At 43.3% G+C, this 20039-nt stretch overlaps 1 protein-coding gene across 1 annotated transcript in view; it reads right to left on the reverse strand.

Annotated features, from left to right (window-relative positions):
* Positions 1-20039, reverse strand: part of LPP (LIM domain containing preferred translocation partner in lipoma) — a 333633-nt gene that overhangs the window by 122001 nt on the left and 191593 nt on the right. Inside the window, 1 exon segment of the mRNA XM_032119009.1 lies at positions 7359-8033. Coding sequence (XP_031974900.1) covers positions 7359-8033 — 675 coding nt within the window.

Below are 20039 nucleotides of genomic sequence, written 5' to 3' on the forward strand. Positions count from 1 at the left end.
TCCACTCTTCTAATTTGTTTTGTGTAGCTGACTTTAGATGGCCCATTTCAACCTGGACTATTTTGAGGAGCCATGTGAAACTAAGTCACTGCCCTGTTAGTGTGGATAAAGAGGCATACAAATATTACTCTGCTACAAGCAAGACGTAGTTCATCTGATATTTTTTCCAGCAGAGAGAATACACTGCGTCTGGAACAAAGAAGAAAATGTGACTGGAAAGTTTAGAGCCCTTAAATTAATTCCCTAGACAAAAAGTTGAGGCATCATACTCATAATATCATGTTATGTAACTTGCTCTGGAGCCAGGCAGCTACTAAGTGAAATAGTATGAGTTATAAAAACAAAATATTGTTGTGAAAACAATTTTACAGCTTTATAATTCACTATTATTTTCATTTAGGAACAAAACTGTCAGTGTAATTGCAGATTCTGTTTGCCTTGCAGGAGTTCTTTCAGCCTGTGATAGGAAACCTCTCTCTTTTTTTTTTAACTTTTTTTTTCCCCCCAAAGGCTGCTATTAAATTTACTATATTATGTTTCTTTATAGTTATTCAGAGGTAAATCTTAACAGGAAGCCCATTATGTGGAGGCCAAAGTTAGTTTAACACAAGAACATTTATGATCAGTAAATGTAACCGTATATTAGCAACTACTTCATACCATTACTCTTGGATGAAACAAATACTATACCAGCAGTCATTACAGACTACGTTGCAATCTTTACAACTGAATATCTATTTTTGGTGGGACTCTATATGGCTGGCACTGCTCATTGTGCACCATGATAGTTTTCTAACTTGCCTGCTCATTCTACTAGGCTCAAGAGCCTATCTGTGTACAACCATGCCTATCCATGGAAAAATGAACCATCTTTTAAGCTGCGCACAGCCCCTACACAACGTAGTGCTTCAGTAACCAATCATTACTATTTTATCTGTACATGCGCCATTAAAAACTGGATTAAGACCACAAATATGCTTCACAGAGGTCAGTGGGAAAATCACCCAAATATAGAAAGATCCACTCCAAATGACATGGCCAAAATAAGACATCACCCAAAGCTATGTTGTCACTGTGTTGCGAGCATAGTGACTTACCACTGGCATTACCATCAAGTCATAAGCGTTTCACATCCAACTGAGGCAGCCAGAGACCTTCTCACCTCAAACAGAGGAGCCATCCAATGACACCAGGATGCTCCTCATCTCCTTTTTCTGCCCAACTCTCCTAATCAATTTGTGCCTAACCTTGGACAAGTTTCTCTACCCATTCAAGTTCTGCCTATGTTCCAATAAACTTGACAATGACACAGAGGTTATCTGACAGAAGAACAGCTTCCTCACACGCTCTGGTGCTTTGGCTTTGAAAGAGTTACAATGTGGTTGGACTCGAGTGTATTTTAAAATGGAAGGAATCAGCTCCTCCAGTAATCAGCAGCACCATCACACAGAACAGCCACAGCCTGCCTGCAAATTAATTAAGTGGCACTCACTTTTATGGGTGCTGCTTTCTGTACTGAAAGCTGTAAAGCAGTAGCAAGGCCAAGCATTCTTGTCTCATCATGCTACAGACCAGGCTGCCCCGTAGAGACCTGAGCTCAGGCAGCCCCAGGGCTCAGGCAAGCCCCAACTGCCTGGAAACCAGCCAGCCTCCCCTTCTGATGCTATGTAAGTATACACTCAAGCATCTCTTGATCTCAGACCCAAAATTCTTGTGTTAGCCTGTAACATGGTCTGGCAGTATCTCTCAAGGTAGACACTTGGTTGTCAAGAGTTAACCAGCACAGAAACAGAGCCCTTGATTAACTTCAAGGTTGCCCCATGCCTTATCATGTGTGGAGGCATTGTCCTCAGCTTATTTTAAGAAGGAGCAAGAAAGAACATCCAGGTATTATGCCAAAAGCCTCTTTCTCAATTATTCCTCTTATATTTCTAACCCATTGTGGCTGACTAAAGGCTAAAACTGCAAAAGCTGCATCCTGAAGCTGTAAATTTAAGTTGCTTTTTCAGTATATGCTGACCTGACTTGCTCCTGGAACTGCAGGCTCCCTGTTATCTTTAACTTCAAGGTAATTGTTTGGCAACTCCTTGTTTCATTATTTCAAGAAAACAATTCAAATATATGACTCCTAAGAGAAAAAACTGATTAATTGCTCTGTCATCAGCTGGTTCCTGCTAGTATATGGAGTGCTTAAATAATAAAAATATAATACAAAGAACAAAGAGTTAAGTTCTCAAATGAAAACGTTAAACACATTTCAAGCCAAGAATTGGCCTCTTTCAAAAGTTTAGGGTATAAACCAGACCGTGTCAGATTCCTGCACTCAGGATAAGGACACCATTCTGAAAACACTTCTTTGCATCTCTTGCCAGCACCTATTCACCTGAAAAAACCCACAAAGATTTTCATGCAGAGATTTATAATAACTTGAAGAGGAAAACATCATTCTCAATGCCACAGCAGTACAAGTCCTAACTCTGAGCTTCTCATCTTATTGTTAGACACCACTGCCTTCTTTCCCCTCCTCCTCATTTTAAGAGAAGCAACAGTATTTAATTTAATCCACCCAGAAGCAATGACAGAGTCAGCAGCTGATATACAGCTAGTGCTGGTTAGAACTCTGAATTACTGTTTTGTGAAGAATGTCAACATTTTGACATTTGTTGCTATTCTCAGGGTAGAAAGGAACTGCATATTCATCTGGAAATTTTGAAATGTCACACTGAACTCGCAGATTCAACTCTGAATTTCAGAATTTCACCTTCTATTTCATTTTACATTAGCTTTCAGTCTTTTTAAATTCATTAAATGCCAAAGTAGAATATTTAAAATAACCCTTTTTAATTTTACTGTGTTTTGCTTTGTTTTAGCATATTAAAACTGTGGGATGCCACTGTCCCACACTGACAGAAAACCAACTTCAATCATCATTTTACACTGTCTCCAAGTTCCATCCATTGAAAATTTTCGATACGTGACTTTCGTGAAGAAGACACTTGGGTGAAGACATAAAATTCTGGGTGAGAAGACACTTTGGGGGAGGCAAGCAGCGCAAAGCAAGCTGCCTGCCTTTCACCACAAGTCAAAAGCAACACTAGGAAGGAATATATCCCTGTGACAGCAGGAGGGAATCTGGCAGACTGATTTTATTCATCTGCAGAGAAGGAAAAATTTCTAGTTGCTAAATTAATAGCAAACAGCAAGAGAATTAGTCTCAGTTCAAACGCAAGTGCCGGAGGTATCTCCTTTATGTGAGTGATGGCAGACTACGAAATTTATTAAACCAGTACAAGAGAAGTGCATCAGTCATAGCGAAGGGCACTGGTGAGCATATGTTTCTGAGGCAAAGATGAAAATTCCAAGAGAATGTCTCCATCACAGGTATTAAATCAGTGGAAAAACTGACAAAAGCTGAGTAAAACGAGAAAACAGCGAGCCATCACAGTCCCTTTTGGGCACTGCAAGCTGCATGAGACCGTGTCAGGACTAGGTGCAGCAGGAAGCAAAGAAACCAAAGAAACCACCTCCAGCAGTGCGGAAACCACGCGGTGGCTGAAGTCCGCTAGTCACGAGCGGCCACCACCATCTAAACCACGTCACAAGCATGAGCAGCCTCACGAAATCCTCCTAATTTACAGTTGTTTCCCGACTTTTCATGGTGCTCACCTGGAAAGGCTGCGAAACTGAAGGGCTATCTGAAGAGGAGGCCATGCTCCATATGCACTGATGCCTCTATAGGTGTGAATGGGGATACTGGGACCCATGGCTGGTGTGGGCTGACCAGGTTAAGGAACTCAGGCACCTGTGCTGTGTCTGAGAGAACAGACATTGCTCCCTTTCTTCTTCCAGCAAATCCGCAGCAAAGGAACATGGATTTGGATGCTGTACTAAATCAGAGCTGCAAGACACTTCTGTCCTCACCAAACTGGTAAATCGCTCTCAAGAGATCAATGTTTTTGTTAAGATTTCCACCATTCTGGACCAGAGCCACAAAGCTGTCTCAAATGGCTTCAGTGGTACCCAGCCGGGATGTTGAAAACATGCAGATCCCTTCAGGAAGGAATGTGGCTCCCAAAGCCTGTGAGTAGAATTAGGAGAATAGCTGGGATCTGAGATCTAGGAAGAACAAACCTCCCAGAGCCACCCCTCAAATACACCAGGAGGTACATGAGGTACCTGAAAGGTCCACAAATCCACTTGGGAGATGTGATAGTGTCTCAAAAATGCTCAAACATGACCAAAACAGTGAAAGGACCTAGACCAATCTGAAGATACGAGAACTCAACAAGGGTTTTCAGCGTCTTAACCAGTCCAGCACAGAAACATTTAGTGATAGCAGAGCTGGTCAGTGGTGGGAGTTTATCGACCCTGCTTTGGCCACAGGGAAAAGTTCTGGGAATACTCCCTGTCAGAAACTGGCTTTGTCATATGTCTACAGTGGACATCTTGGTGCCAGAAACAAGGGTACCTAATGAGCCACCCTGATCTTGTGCCCTCTGCCCCTTGGGAGAGGAGAAGTTAAGAGAGAGGCTTCAGATTTTGACTTGCTCTGAGCGGGCACAGCACGAGCATGAGAGGAGCCAACTGTGTCATATGGTTCTGTGATGGTCTCATGAGAACTCTGCTGCTACTCCTACAGAAGTCCCCACCACCCACCATCCTGAGGTTTTTTGGCTGTTGAAGCACATGAAGGTTTAAATGAGGACATGCATTCCACCAGATCATTTCCTAACTGGGACTTGGGCACTAATGCTAGACAGCGTACTGCAAAAGACTAAAATGCCTAGAGGCTTCACATGCATGACTCTCACTCCATAAGTGGCCCAAGGACAGAATGCAATGTGGAATTGTGTGTGAGTAAAACTCATTGTATTCAGCAGGCTTTAAGAACCAGTACAGATTATTTGCTGTTCCCATACCAATCCAGATTTATTTTGGATCAGCAGCGACTTCAACATGATTAGTACACAACTAAAAACACAGAGCCACAGTGTCATGAACCTCCTCCTAGCCAGAATGCCAAATATAAACCTTTTTTTTTTACCCTTTAAAAACATGAAACAAATTTAATGAAAAACTTTACTTCTCACAGTGATGGATCATGGTATATGTTAGAATTAAGGACCATGAACTTTTAATCTGAGATGGATTTGCTACAACATCCTTAATAATTTGCACACAAACTGTGTTCAAGATTAAGAATGCACTTTTCTAAATACATTTAGAAATTGTTTGATATTTTAAAATCATCCCCTTGCAAGAAGAAAAATTCCTAAAGGTCATCTTACATTTTATGTGATACGTATTAATGCTTCTTACCCTTTCTGTTTCCTTAACTGAAAGGTTTCAAACCAACCTTGAAAAGGCAAAACACAACAAAATGCAAAAGCGTGTGTGTGTGTAGGAAAAGATGTTAAAATTCACACGATAGCCAAGTCAAATTACAGTGACAGTTCTCCCTAACAGACATCTGGCTATAACACGGTCTTTTTTTTTTTTTTCATTTTAAATAAAAAAATTCCCAAAGTTGATTTTATGAATGAGTTATTCTGCAAAGGAAGAGAACGAGAACAGCACATGGTAAGGCTGGACAACACTGCTTTAAAGGCAAATCCTGACACCAATATGTTACAAAAAATTTGTAAGCTCAGAAGTGAAATAGGTGAGAAAAGAGATATTTAGCAGGCTGGAAGAGAGAGCAAGTTTCTGGAGGGATCTACCATCAAGCAGATGATAGTCTGTTCTGCAGAAGAAGTGAAATTATTTTTTATAGAGATATTTATGAAGTATTTCTGCATGTGTATTTGCAAATGCCATGTGCACACACACGAACATGTATATATAAATATATATAGGCATACATGAAACCCCAAACTTGAGCTAAATTAAATTGTTCCTCCAGCTTTGTAATGCAAATGAGACTAACAGGCTTGTGCTGTTTGTGGTTTGAGATGATTTGCGTTTCCATAGAGATGCTGACTGAACTACAGTTTTTAAATTTTTTATATATATGCCTACTTGTATCTATAAAAGTCTAAATATGGATCTGCTGTACCTCAGCATTTCCTCAGTGACTCCACTGGAACCACAACAATTTACATCAGTTAAGGCTATGTGCAAATTTTGTGTCTTTCACTACTTTCCAGTCTAAGCTATTCCAAGTACCTGCAGAGCTGAGAGTTTATTGCTCCGTGCCCTGCTTCAAAGCTTCTTGTTAAGGAAGGGGAAGAAAAGAGAAAAAGCAGTTTCTTAGCTGCTGGCAGATAATATTTCAAGGACTTCTGTAATTTCTTGCCCTCTCTAAACTGCCTCAAGAAGCATCTTTGTCTTCCAAAGTTCCCACTGTCAGGAAACCCAGAATCCAGGGAAGACCATCTGTGTGCTGTTAGAGAAGGAAATGACAAAGGGACAGGCTTTCTGTTATGTATCAGAAGCTTCTTCCCCTTTCCCTGTGAGCACCCAAAAACTCAAGAGCACGGATGTGCTCAGACGTGCCAGGATGGGCCTGGGCAGCAATGGCATCATTGCCTCCCTGCCTCACCCTTGGTGGAACCTTAGCTCGTCATATACAATGCAGGCCCCACAAAACTAAAACACCTCTGTCCTCCCAGAGCCACATTAGAGATGGCCACCAGCAGAATTGGCAAAAGCCAGCCAAGATTAGCTTGGGTAGAGAAACCAGGCAGACCCACCTTAACTTCCTATTTCAAATTGACTTCACTTTGTGAGGTCCAGGCACTGGTTGAAGTGGATGGGGGCCACCCAGTGTACCAACACCGGAGAGGAAAACCAGAGCCGAGCTCTGTGGGGACTCATTTCCATGTGGTTTCAGTGATAAGTGATCTTTGAACAGCGACAAACCAGAAGACAACCTCTGCAATCACTCTGAACCACAATCAAAACCAGCCTCTCGTGTACCTCCAATCTGCCTGAGGACAGGGAGCATGAATTGTTGAACCAGGGATGTCCACAGGCACACGAAGCAGCTCACACTCAACCTCTTACTTCATCTTGGGAGTGCCCAGAAGAAAAGGCGATGCCTTACAAAGGCATGGCCAGGGAGCTCCTTGGGCAGCAGCATGTCACAGGGACAAAGCCTCCTTCCCTCCTGCGGGCTGACATCACGCCTTCACATTTGACAGCATCTCACCCTTTGAGGCCGACGGTTTTTCTAAGCCCCCACAGAGGCTCTTTTCAAAGCAGAGGAGAGTTCCCTATTTCCAGCTTTTAAGAAGTCATATGTAGGGAGACCTGCCTCACACCCCTGATAGCACCATTTAACCCCCTGCCACCTTTCAGGGACTGTCCCAGGCCATGTTCAGCCATGTGGCTCTCCCAGAAATGCCCACATCTCCTACCTTCTGCTGCAGGGTGGGTGGCTGCGGGGCCATCACCGGGTCAGTGATGTAGGTCTTTTTCGTGCCCGGTGGCTGGTAGAGCCCAGGGGGAGCCTGACCCATGGCATTACTTGCAGGATACGCCGGCTCAGCCTTCCAGGAGCTCTGCGGCATGTAGGGCGCTTCGGAGCCGTTCCTGCCGCCGTACCCCCCGTAGTAGGGGTCCTGGTAGCGGCCCTGCGGGGGCGCGTAACCATAGGCGGGCTCGGCGGGCCGGCTGGGTGGAGGGGCATAGCCGTAGTCAGGCCCGTGGGGCTGCGGCGCTCCGTACTGAGGGGCAGCAGGCTGGCGGGACGGCGCAGAGGCGTAGGGCTGGCCGGGCCCCAGGCTGCCGTAGTGGCCGGGCTGCGGGCCGGGCGGTTGGTAGTGCGGGCTGGGCTGCGCCGTCCTCACCTGCACGTTGAAGGCCGGGCGGCTCGGCGTGGAGGCCGTGGCGTAGGAGGCCGGCACCGGCTGCGGCTTCAGGGTGCCAACGGGAGTGACCGGGATGGGCGCTGGCTGCCCCGGACCCTTGGCAGTGGACTTCTTGGTGGCGGTGAGGGGAGGCTGGTTGGGGATGATCATCCGCTTGTGGCCAGTGACAGGGGTGGACACGGATGGGGTGGTGGCGGCGGAGCTGCTTGAGGTCCCGGAGCCCTAGGGAGCAAGGAGAGAGATAAAGGATCAGCAGGACTGGTCACTCAGGCACCGGGTCGAGCAACGAGGGTGGAAATGGGGGTTTAGAGTAACATTTGTGCAGCAACTCAAACTGCTTAGGAAAGCAAGAATAACCTAAGGCCATGCGTTATAAAATGGTAATAGCAACCTTCCCCTGCTCTGACAGAACAGGGACAGCATCGCAGCAGCCAAGCAGAACTGCCATGCATGGCATTTCATCTCTCCTTGGAGGCTTCTCCTCCGCCTCCAAACAAACAAACAAATTAAAAAATGATACATGCAAAAAAAATGGAGACTCACTAGAGGATAATTAGGGGAAACCCCATGCATTCCTGTGAAAATGAGAGTGTTTCGGAAAGGAGAGAAAATGAGATTATAGTCTCTATGGAGACATGAAATTCCTTGGGTCCCTAGAGCACTTGTAGGGTTCTGCCCCAATACAGGAGCTCCTTTGTGCAGGAGGCAGCAGATTGGGATGGCCTACGAGCAGGTCCCAAGCTGTAAGAACAAACTCAGATCAAAGCAAGATACTGAGGAGTCCCTACCCTGGCTCTGCTGCTTGAAAGCCTGGACTGACCCCAGAAAAGTTAAATGCTACACATGCTTCATTAAAGGGCAGAAAGCAGGTCAGGATTTCCAAGAGCTTCAGAAGTCAGCTCCTACCATGGCAGCCATGTAACCCTGCACCAGTGCCCCAGGCACAGCAATGCTGGGGCAGCCAGGGAAGAGGATCACAGCAAGTGCTGCTGCTTCCTTCAATTTGGCCATGGAAGGAAGCTTTGGTGCAGTGACGCTGTCTAATAGGCATATTACATCCTTCAGTCTAATGTACTTGTTTGTCTGGCTCACCTCGCATTCAAATGTTCAAAAACACCAGTGTGAAAAGACATCTTTGTTAAAGAGGTAACAATGTGAAATAGTTTCTGAACAACAGTGATAAACACTCTTCATGTCTTTTCACTAAATCAAAGAAGAACAAACTTAAATTTCTAGAGTTTAGGATTAGGTAAAATTTCTTGCTTCTCTGTTTTCCTTTATTCTAAAAGAGAATACCAGAATTTTATGCCTTCTATAGAGAGATACATTAAAACGAAGACATGCAGCTTGATTGCACCTAACATCATAGTTATACAAGGTTATATCTCATTCAAACTTCCTGTACCAGGCTTGATCTCATCCACGATCTGCTCGATAGCCTACAAGTTCACAGCAGCCCAAAGCCAGGCCAGCTCAGTCTTCACCCATGGTTATGTTCACTCTAAGGCATGTGCCACCTTTAAATGACCAGTCTTGTATTTGTCCCCAGGTATTCCTGCTTTATGCAGGCACCCTGACCTCCACCTACTGCCCCATCACCCTCTTGCTCGGGAGGGCATGGTGGGGACTCCTCAGGACATGCACAAGCTGTACCCGGGCCAGAGAAATCCTGTGCCTGGTCAGCAGGTGGCGGCAATTAATTGCTGCCAAACCACCCAGAGGGGGCTGGGGGAACTTCAGACACCCTGAGCCTCTGAGGGTTCTAAACTCATCCTCTGTACGGAGTGGGAGAAACTCAACCTCTGTACTGGGTGGTTGTGCCCCCCAACATTTGGTAACCACCTCATACAAAGAAAAAGAAAATAAGCACAAGCCACTCAGCCTCTAGTGCATAGCCTACAAGCAAGTCTACGCGAGGGATAAGAAAGCTCTACCACCCAACTGGTAGCTCTTCCCTGGTGATGTGCAAATACTTTTTTGCTGATGCACCGGTAAAGACCTTACTCCTGCAATCACGCCTTCAGGGCAAACCTCCCACAAGGAAACACTATAAATCAGCAAAAAACGCCAGGCAGATAAGAGCATCAATCTGTGCTGAGGAGTGTAAAAGGTGTGTATTCAAAGGTGGGGAACAATAATAATTCCTGATGGAGGAAAAAAATCTCAATGTATTCACATGCTGACCTTGCTAACAGATCCATGACAAGGCAGCACATAGACAGACTGAAGACATTTTGAAACTGAGAGCAAGGAAGAGCTGAAGCATGTCTCAGCTGAACTGCGAGGGCAGAGACAGGTTAAGGGTCTGCAGCCCTCCACTAACAATCCCTGATTCTTCTACTTCTGAAACACCTCAAGAGAAGCAGGTACTCCTCCATCTCCATCAGAACACAACTGCCCCAGCACTCATTGCTAGCAAGAAAACTTGTTTTCTGTCAGAATTGTTCTCCCGTGTCAGGTTAGCATTTATGCCTGGGAGTGCCAGAAACTTTCCCATTTCCTCACCTATTTCATTCTTGTAAATTACAGTAGTTTGTCCACTTACTGTAATGGGATGAAAGGTCCACAATGCGGCACTGTGTAATTACCAGCAGAAAAGCATTTTTCTTTTCCATGTGAAGAGGTAGAAGGTAGATAATGTTATAAAGAAAATCGCCTGTCTGGGTGGGGGGGAAAGAGTAAACCAAAACAACATAAATGAGCCCTGTTAGTCTCATTCTGTATTTCTGAACGCAGACTCTGGAAGCAGGTCATGATGGATGCTACTAAAGCTCTTCTGATTCTGTCTCAAGAACTGGGGGACTTTAATCTAACGTATAAACATCCAAATAACACTTCACTTAATGTGCTGATGCCAGTCTCCTGCCTGGACTGGAATACACCTTAAGAATGAATGATAACCCCTTCTTCCAAAAAAACCGCAAACCCTCATGGCCTGTGGACTGACACTCAGCAGCTCCTGTGTTTGACACTACAAAGAGGATGAGCTGGGAGTGTCTCCTTCTGCACCAGAATCCAGCGAAGAAAGGAGGCAATTTGGGGGAGCAGAGCCCAAGCTTTGCTGTCAACTCCACAGCGAAGGCCTGAGCTAACAAGTACCGGCTGCATTGTGGCATCAAACCACAGGCTGCCTTGAGGAGGAGGAAGTTTGCATCAGTAGGAGTCCCCAGAGGCACCCTGCGTGACTCATTCTGAATTCCTCTGAGGGCACTGGGCAAGTGTGTGATGAAAGCTGGGGTTTAGGGGGGGAGGTGTAAGGCTAGCTGATGTGGTATAGTAGAGAAATGGGACAGGCTACAGGGAATCTAACACTACTGGAGCACTGATGATTTATGGGGACACAAATTGGTTGTAGCTCTTGAGCAAGGGCACAGGTGAGGTATCACCATAAATCCTCTGCCCTTTTGCCTGCGAGAGAGAAGGGTGGCCACAGTCCAGCCATGCACTCAAATATCACCCCAGACTTAAACCTTAAGATTACTAATGGATTAAGAAAAAACTTTATAAATGAACAGTAACTATGGACAAGATTCCTGCTCTGAGGACAGGAATGTGCAGAAGGATGAGAAAAGAGTACTCAGATACCACTAGAAGAGAGATTTCAACAGCTGTCTGGAAGGCACTAGGAGGATAGGAGGGATGGATGAGGCTATAAAGATGCCAGGTAGATGGAGTAAGGAACAGAAGGCTGGAAAGGGCTATCTATATCACTGGGTACAGTCTAGCAAAACAGATGACTGTCACAAATGTTTCATCCAAGTGAATCCATAGAACTTCTACCAACATGAGGTAGACTCATCCAAAAGCACATCAAAGTGACAGCCCAGAAACATGACAACAAGTAGAAACAGGAGAAAGAAAAAGGAGAAAGACAAAGAGTGAATTCACAGGAGTACAGGCATCCCTTTCTCCAGCAGCTCCTGGACAGCTCATTTCAAAACCATACTGCATTTGCAAGTGATTATCAAAGCCAAACACGGTCTCTGACATCCTCTGAGGGCTGTTTTCAGAGGAAGACAGGCTTTCCTCTGCTCGCCATGCCCTGATGAAACTGTCTGACACACTTCGCAAGTGCAAATTAGAGCCACGCTACTTACCATCAACCCCTTCTTGCAAATTCATATTTGCAAAGAGAGTAAACTAGAAACCCCAGGTGTTGATAACACAGAGTTGTTAAGAGAAACTAGAATAGGAAGGAGTTAAATTCAGAACCTCATCTACCACAAGCATTATAATACAAAATCTTTTTTTTTTTAATGGGAAAGCACAAGAGCCTTGTTTAAACACAGATGGAAGTACCTAAATGTACTGCCTCTTCTACAAATGAATTATCCAGCAGTTCAAATAGAGGTGAACTAATACTGACAAAATCAAGTAAAACTCAATCAATGTGGGAGGAAAAAAACCCCAAAACACTTCTCCTAAAAAAATTTACCATGTATAACCATGAGGGGAATCATTTGGCTTGGCAAATCCTGCCCTGTCTTCTTAAATGCAGGGAAAGTTTATAAACATTTGCAGGAGTTTCTTGTACCAACTGTCATCAGACAAGTCTATGGCATTGTGATAAAGCCACACTGTCCAAGGGATCTGACTGTCAGAGCTGGGTATCTGGATTCAAAGCTACCCTGGTGGGGAAACCCAAAATCCTGAGTATCATTGATTCTTCATCCTGTAGAAATTATTTACATAGATCTTAAATTAAATTCAATGTACATCAACAACTAAAAAGTCATTGCATAGGTACTAGGGATGAAACCTGTTGTTCTACAGAAATTAAACTATAATTATTTACCATTTTCAGGGTTAAATCTTAAAAAGAGTACAGAATAATCACAGTCTACAGCATGAGCATGACTCTATAGGATCAGCTGGAATCCATATGAAAAGGACTTCATTCTTTTACTTTGCACATTTGTAGAATTATTTTTATAGAATCCCTTCAGTTACTCAAATTTCAGAGACTGAATCAAAAATGCCAATACAAAGTTTATCACATTCTATTCAATTCTCCAGGCATTTTTTCATAAAGGTACAGTTGAATAGCTTTAGCCCTTTAGCTGTCAAATTATCACATATAAAGATACATTACTCCAGCTCAGTGGTTTTCAACCTTTATGCTCGGCAGCCCCCAAATGTTTTTCAGAAGAGACAAGCTCCTTTATGGAGAAAGTTAATCTATTGACATAAACACGGGTTTTTCAGTTACCTTTCATTGAATTCTTCTTAGTTACCTTAGGAGTGATCCATGGACCCCCAGGGTTTGCAGAGCAGAGGTTGAGAACCACGGCTCTAGCTGGGGCTGCCTTTTTTGGGTATTTCAGTCACTAATTACTCCAGGATAGGAATGAAACAACTCTTCTTCCTCGAAAGGCAGATACCTGGCAACTACTGGTGGGCTGAACCCAGGATGCGGCGCTCTCAGGGGGCTGCCAGTTCAACGGGCCAGTGCAGCACCTCTCCTCCTAACTCAGCCCCTCTCCTGCATGGTCCACTGACACAAGCTGGGCTGAAACACAGGGCCAGCTCAGGCCACCTGAAATCCTTGAAGTAGCACTCAATGGTGGTGGAAGTTGGGGGCCTGGGTGGGAAGGGCAGCAAACGGTGGAAAATTAACTTGGTTTTCCCTAACACCAATTGGCATTCACCTTGGCTAGCTGAAGGTGCTTAAAGTTCTCTTTCTGAAATGTATCTCCCCAGGGTCATTTATCCCATTCTAATACTGAAGCCTAAAACAGAGGAGATGAATCATCCACTGGGGGAATCTACTTCACTGACTGTAAAAGAAGCATAAAAACAGGCAAGACAAGTCACTGAATATTTAGACAGCACAAGTTAGTGGAGACAAATTCCACAATAAGCAGGTAATTTTGATGTGACTGTAAGAAGCACAGATCCCTTTTCCCTGCATTAAGTGCCCTGCCACTCAAGCTCAGCTACGGCAGCACACCAAAGGGATTTCTGAGTGCCAGCAGCTCAGACAATCTGCCAGGATCCTGCTGCACCCTGTAGCCAAGGCATGACCAAGAGGTTGTGTCACAAGTTTATTGCTAGTGTATGAAGGGGGCTGACACGAATGGGACACTCTTCCCCACTTCCTTTTCCACCTCTGTGCTGACAGTGGCTCCCGCTGGAACTGGAGCTGCTGCTTTTCCAGGAGCAGCATCTGGGCTGAGCCTCCCTTTGGCCTGAGGTAGCAAATCTCAGCTCCCCCTCAGTATGGGAAGGATAACCACAGAGAAAAATGAAATGTTCTGCTTTGAAACCTGGGCCTTTAGGTACCTGAAAATGTGAGCAGGCATTTTAGGGGGTTTCCTGATGTACAGACACCTCTACCTCCTGCTGACTTCAAATTCTGTATTTGAACAAGCTGCCTTGCCAGTGATAATGTATGGCCAGGTTCCCCTGAACCTGTCTGAACCTTTTTCTGTCTGAAATAACATCTGGGTGAAAATGAGAAATCTGGCCTCTCATTTGGGACTTGCAGATGCCTGGAGTCCTGGTAGAGCTCCAGCTGGGCTGCTTCATGTCCAGAGATCTTGAGTGGATGGACTGCTCCCATTTAGCATACCTGATGCATTTTCAATATACAGCATTCCCTTGCCTTCTTTGTAAGGTCCACACAGCCCAAGCACACTGAGGACACATCTTTACAACTCTGCACTGCTGCTATGCCGTGCACATAGCTCAGTTGCTAACACAGATTTCTTTTTAAGTGTCAAAATGTCCTTAGAATCCAATCCAAAGTTTTGAAGTCTGGTCCAAACCTTAAACCCCTCAGCCAAAACACGTTTATAATCAGATGAAGTTTTTCTTTACACTTTCATCATTCTCTCATTTCTAGTTTACAGCTGACAAGCAAGTGTCACGGATGTATGGGCTGTGCATGGATCAGCAGCCACACTCAGACTTCGCAGATGTGGGATTCAATTTGCTGGCTTGATCACCAGAAGCTATCAAGGTACTCAAACAGATTGCTCCTAGGCATTATACCAAAAGAAGAAGAGGAGAAATCTAATAAAGTGTTCATCTCTGGTTCTCAAATGAAGAGAATACCTTGCAAATGCCATAAAGTGTTACAAGAACACAACTGCTTCTGAGCTTTGATCTGTTTTTCAGCTGCTACCACTGGTGGAAAAGGAGTCAACATAGTTGTTAAAGTTTCTGTCCATAACCTCTTGTACTCCTTGTGATGGCCCAGCTTGAAACCACAGAAGATGGCGCACAGAAGAAAAGGTGCTAAGAGCTGACCTCCAATATTTTATCGTGGAAAACAGCCTTCCACAACTGACGTGTGCAGTTATAGACACACACCTTGGTTCAGCTTCCAGCGTGGGTGTCAAGTGTTTTAGGCAATCTGGGTTTCCACTTTGCAACACTCCATTAATTCCAGAGTCTGAACACATCTGAAAAATCTGGTCTCCAAAACACAACAGTGTTATGCCAGGGAAGAATTTCCTTCTCAGTTTCATATTTACTTTTTTATTTACTTAATACTATCGCTACGATGACTACTCTGAGATTTTTTATTTGCTTTTCCTTTTCTGATGACTGATCATCTGGTATTTATGAGAAGGACTTTGTGAAAGTCCAGTTTTAAAAGATGTGCAAACAATTGACCTAAATACTTTTAATGCTGGTGGACAGTCAAGGTCCATAATTTTACCTTAATTCATTCAAAGGGTTAGTTATGATTTAAACTCTTCTATTTAAGAAATTCCACTTGAACCACTTCAAATGCAATAGCAACTTTACCTACAAGAATATCAGATATCAGCATGAGACATAACTGTCAAAAAGCTACAGAAGATGCCAGTCAAGAGAAGTTAAACCTTTTCTGATTTCATCTTGGGATACTTCTGTAATTTCCCAGTGTCATTACTAAAATGACATTATTTGCACCCATCTGGACCTGAGGACCATGCAGTGGCCGGCCCCTGCACAGACTTACTCAGTAGCACATGGACTCAACAGTAAATTACGTAAAAAGCTGTGCACCACAGTCCTTTGGCCACACCAAAAGGCAGAACTACCAAGGACAATCCCAGAAGCAAAGACCACAAAAAGAACAGCACAGCACCATGTGAAGACAAGTCACCACGTGCATGGAACATTGAAACAGAGCTCCTTAAGGAACACCTCCTCTAAGGCTCAGCAATGCAGGAATGTCCAAAGCATTTCCATTCACCAAACTGGGCCCTTCTAACGGGCTGAACAAATTCCCTTACTTAATTTAGGCAAATATTGCTGAGCCTGACAATGGGGAAGCCCCCACCCCCCTATAAATAAGAACTTTGGGTAGGCTAAGTATTTTTATGACTTTTGCTATTACTAAGCTAGTGAAACTTAAAGTATCATAATTACAGCATCCACAGACTTTAAAACGTTTTTTTTCCTTCCTTTTATAACTTGCTATTTGTAATGGAAAAGAAGTTCCTGTGCATGACAAATATGGGCAGATTTGAGGGTTATACAGGTTATGCTGCTATCCATGGATGTGCATCATGATTACAAAAAATGGACTAAGAAGGTATAATGGCAGATGCACGAGTGAGGGAAGAGGTCTGCACCTCTGAGCGACAGGACAAAATTACGCACACTGAAGTCTTCTGGAGAAGTCTTCTACAATTTATATGGAAAACTTAACATTTTCTACTGTCTGTTGAACAACAGATATAAAGAACAGTCCAAAACCTCTATAAAAACTTCTCATTTCCTACTAAATTGCAAAGGAGTTTAGAGTGTTTATTGAGTATACAAGCTTTCTTCCTTTATTAATTCTAGAGAACACTAAAAAAGTGTGCATATGCACACATAAAATAATAGGAAATACATATGCACCCAGACACTACTTGGTTTACTTTGTGTTACTTCTTATTTGTTTATGATTCCATTTATTTGCTGCATTGCATTTATAACCTATTTATCTTTTTGAATTCCAAAACTCTATTAAACCAGATTTAAAACATTATCCTACCAGAGGGCATAAACATTTTTGAATGTTAGTAATGCCTCTATTTCCTGTGAAAACCATGTGTTTTTATTCTTCTTTTCCCCCCATTTTAAAGCCTGTGCAAATAGCAGTACAGAAGAGCAGAGGCATCAGTGAACAATTCTGTGTTCATGCAACATCTGCTTTCTTATGGTTCACTTGAGGTCCAGAACCCACTGTCATCTGCCAGTATTTTTAGTGGGCTACAAAATGGTTCAAGTTAATAAGTTGAGTGGTTAGCAGCAGAATAAACTATACAGCCACACCAAAAAAATAAGAGTCTAACAAAAAACCCCAAAAAAAACGTAAAAGACAGGCAGATGTGACAGAGAGTTTATTTTCCTATTAGGTTCAGTGTACACCTTTCCAAAAGGCTGATGAGCTCCAACAGCAGGTCAAATTTAACAGTTTTCCCAGATGGCTCCTTCTGGGAAGTGGAGTGGAACGTTCCCTCATTTATCCGTCTGCCTGGGTTATCACCACTGCCTGAAATACCTTAATCTTTCCACAGTATCACAGACTCCAAGCACGATGTTGAGAAATCTGATTGGAAAGGTTTTCTTTCACCTGCTGTAGCTTTTAAAATTAGTCTCCAGGTATATAAACATATACACCAAGATACACAGAAACCCTCTGCAGCACACTTCTAGACAAAACACCAGGGCAGTACTATAACCAGTCAAAAAACGTGAAAGAGAGAGCATTAATTCATAGCACAAGCAAAAAAGCCAATCTGTACTATAGAAATACTTGGGTATGAAACAATACGGAAAGTTAAGATTATTTTTAAATTCAAGTATTAACTCAGAATAATCACTGTTTCTGCACTATTTTCCTCTTTTCATAGAGAACATATAATTACATTAAATGTATGGTAAATAAAGTGTTTACTAAAATAACACACTGATAAAAATTTAGAATCATAAGAGTATCACTGTAAAAAGCCTGTGCAAAGGAATGTCAAATCCATTGCCTCACCAGGCTTCGTTCCGTTGCAAATGGCATTATAAATTAATCCAGTTTTCCTAAATATGCCTTGAGGAAACAAGACCACAAATAGCCATTGTAAGTTTTAATATAAAAAACCCACCAAAAAAAAACCAAACAAAGAACAAACAAAACCCTCCTCTTCATTCTTAACTGGAATGCAAGAGCTATGTTTTCAATGACTGATACTGCTGACTAGGTCATATACTTTGTCCAAAAATGTCAACCTTTTATGATACAGCTAAGTCCTACATCCTAGTTTAATACCAGGCTTTCTCCTTTGCCACACTTCTTACAGCCCAGTGAGTTTTAGGAAGGAAAAAAAAAGGTCCTAAACTTCATCACTAATGACCTAATGAGTCCAATAAAGTTATGATTTGTAATTTTTCCTACTTACACCGCTCTTGGACCAAAATAACAGCCCAAAACATTTTCTCCATGGCTTGCTGACTGGGTTATCACAGTCACAGCTTAGAACTAAAATACTCTTCCATACCCTCAGTGCGTGAATTACATTTCTTAAAAGTGCTGTATATCAAGTGATTCTGATCTCAGTGACAGTGGTGCCAGCTCAAGCAAGTCTATTGACTGCAGCAGATTTACTCCAAACATGCCGGCTGCTGCAGATCTGGATTTGGCCTTCTACTGCCTCTGAATTCACAAGGTTGGTCTCCCCACTGAGAACACAGCGGAGGTTTCTATGCAAACAGTAATGCATCCCATCAACCTGACCTCCTCCAGTACAAATCATCCAGCTTTGCTCAAAATTCAACACGCTGGAGATCTTGGCAATTCATCCTGCTGCAGCCTGAATGAAAGCAAATGCAAATTCTAATTGAGGTTAAATACAGCCTGCACTGGACTAAACATCAGCACCTCCAAGGACTCAGCTCAGCCTGTCCCAGTAGCAGCACTTCCAGCTGGGCACCCTGACCTGTGCACCCAGCCACGAACCCTTCTGCATTAGGAATGGAACCCAAGCATGCTAATTCAAAACAAACAGATGTATCCTCCCTCTCTCCTCACTTCTTTCCTTGCGGTGGATGTATAAACGCATACTGATGGCTACTGTGACTTGTAGTCTAACTGATTTTGACATTTTTAACTCCAGAATTTGAAACAGTGACTTTCTAGCCCTGGGGCAGGAGTACTAAATGCTAAAAAACTTTGGGACTGGGAAGTATTAATTTTAAATCTGAGAGCTTGGCTTCAACAATGTTTCTAACAAGGGTTCAATGCTCTCCAGAACTCAGCAGCGGATGCCCAAAAACTGCAAGGAATTTTGGATCCAAAATGGAGTTTTGTGGCTTTAATTCTTGTTTTTGACAGGTCAAATTACGCTCCAGACCTGAACTTGAAGGGAATGGGGAGAATTCAGGTCTAGGTCTGAATTTACCATGGGATTAAATCATATTTAATTTCTAGTTTGTAATGCATCCTTTTTTTTTTTCCTTTTCTGGTTTATGATGCATTTGTATTCTAAGAGAAAAAAATTATGCACAGAGGAAACATCCTGGCATCACAAGTCATCAATAAATCTTTTTTCCATAACAACCCACAAAAATTCACTGCAGGACCCAATTGTTGAAACACAAAGCAATGACATTCTATAAGCTTTCAGAAGTATCATTTTAACCCTTGTGGACTCGATGAATTCTCTAAATGAGTCACTGGCCTCTCAATGGAATTGTCAAAACTTAGGTTAAGCCAGGTTAATTCCCTTCCCCCTTTAATTTAGAAGTCCAGCTGCAGTGCGTGGCTTTCCAGTGAAAAGATCTAAATGCTGAACCCATTCACCCTGAACAGGAAATCTCACAGGGCCCAAAGCTAATTTTTTTCTAAAAGCTAGAGATAAGCCACACTTACGGGAAAAAACGTGATTTCTGATGCCTCATGGGCCATGTGATGTAAAAATCAATATTCCTCTTACATGGCACAAATAATTTTCTGCTGAAGGTTAAAGGATCATGGTTGAAGCTACTATGGTTGGGGAGGGAGAAAGGGCAGCTGTGAGAAATGGGGAATGAGGAGAGCAGAGACTTTAACCAGAGCAGGGATAAGGGAGATGCTAAAAACAACACTTCTAAACAAAGCAAGTGAGCAGATGTGGCATTGATCATATGGTCATAGAAGGGTTTGGGATGGACAGGACCTTAACATCCATCCAGTTCCAAACCCCTGCCATGGGCACTACACTAGGTTGCGCAAAGCCCCATTCAGCCTGGGCTTGAACACTTCAGGGATGAGAC

Source organism: Corvus moneduloides, chromosome 10, assembly GCF_009650955.1.
Source record: "Corvus moneduloides isolate bCorMon1 chromosome 10, bCorMon1.pri, whole genome shotgun sequence".
Lineage (NCBI taxonomy): Eukaryota > Metazoa > Chordata > Aves > Passeriformes > Corvidae > Corvus > Corvus moneduloides.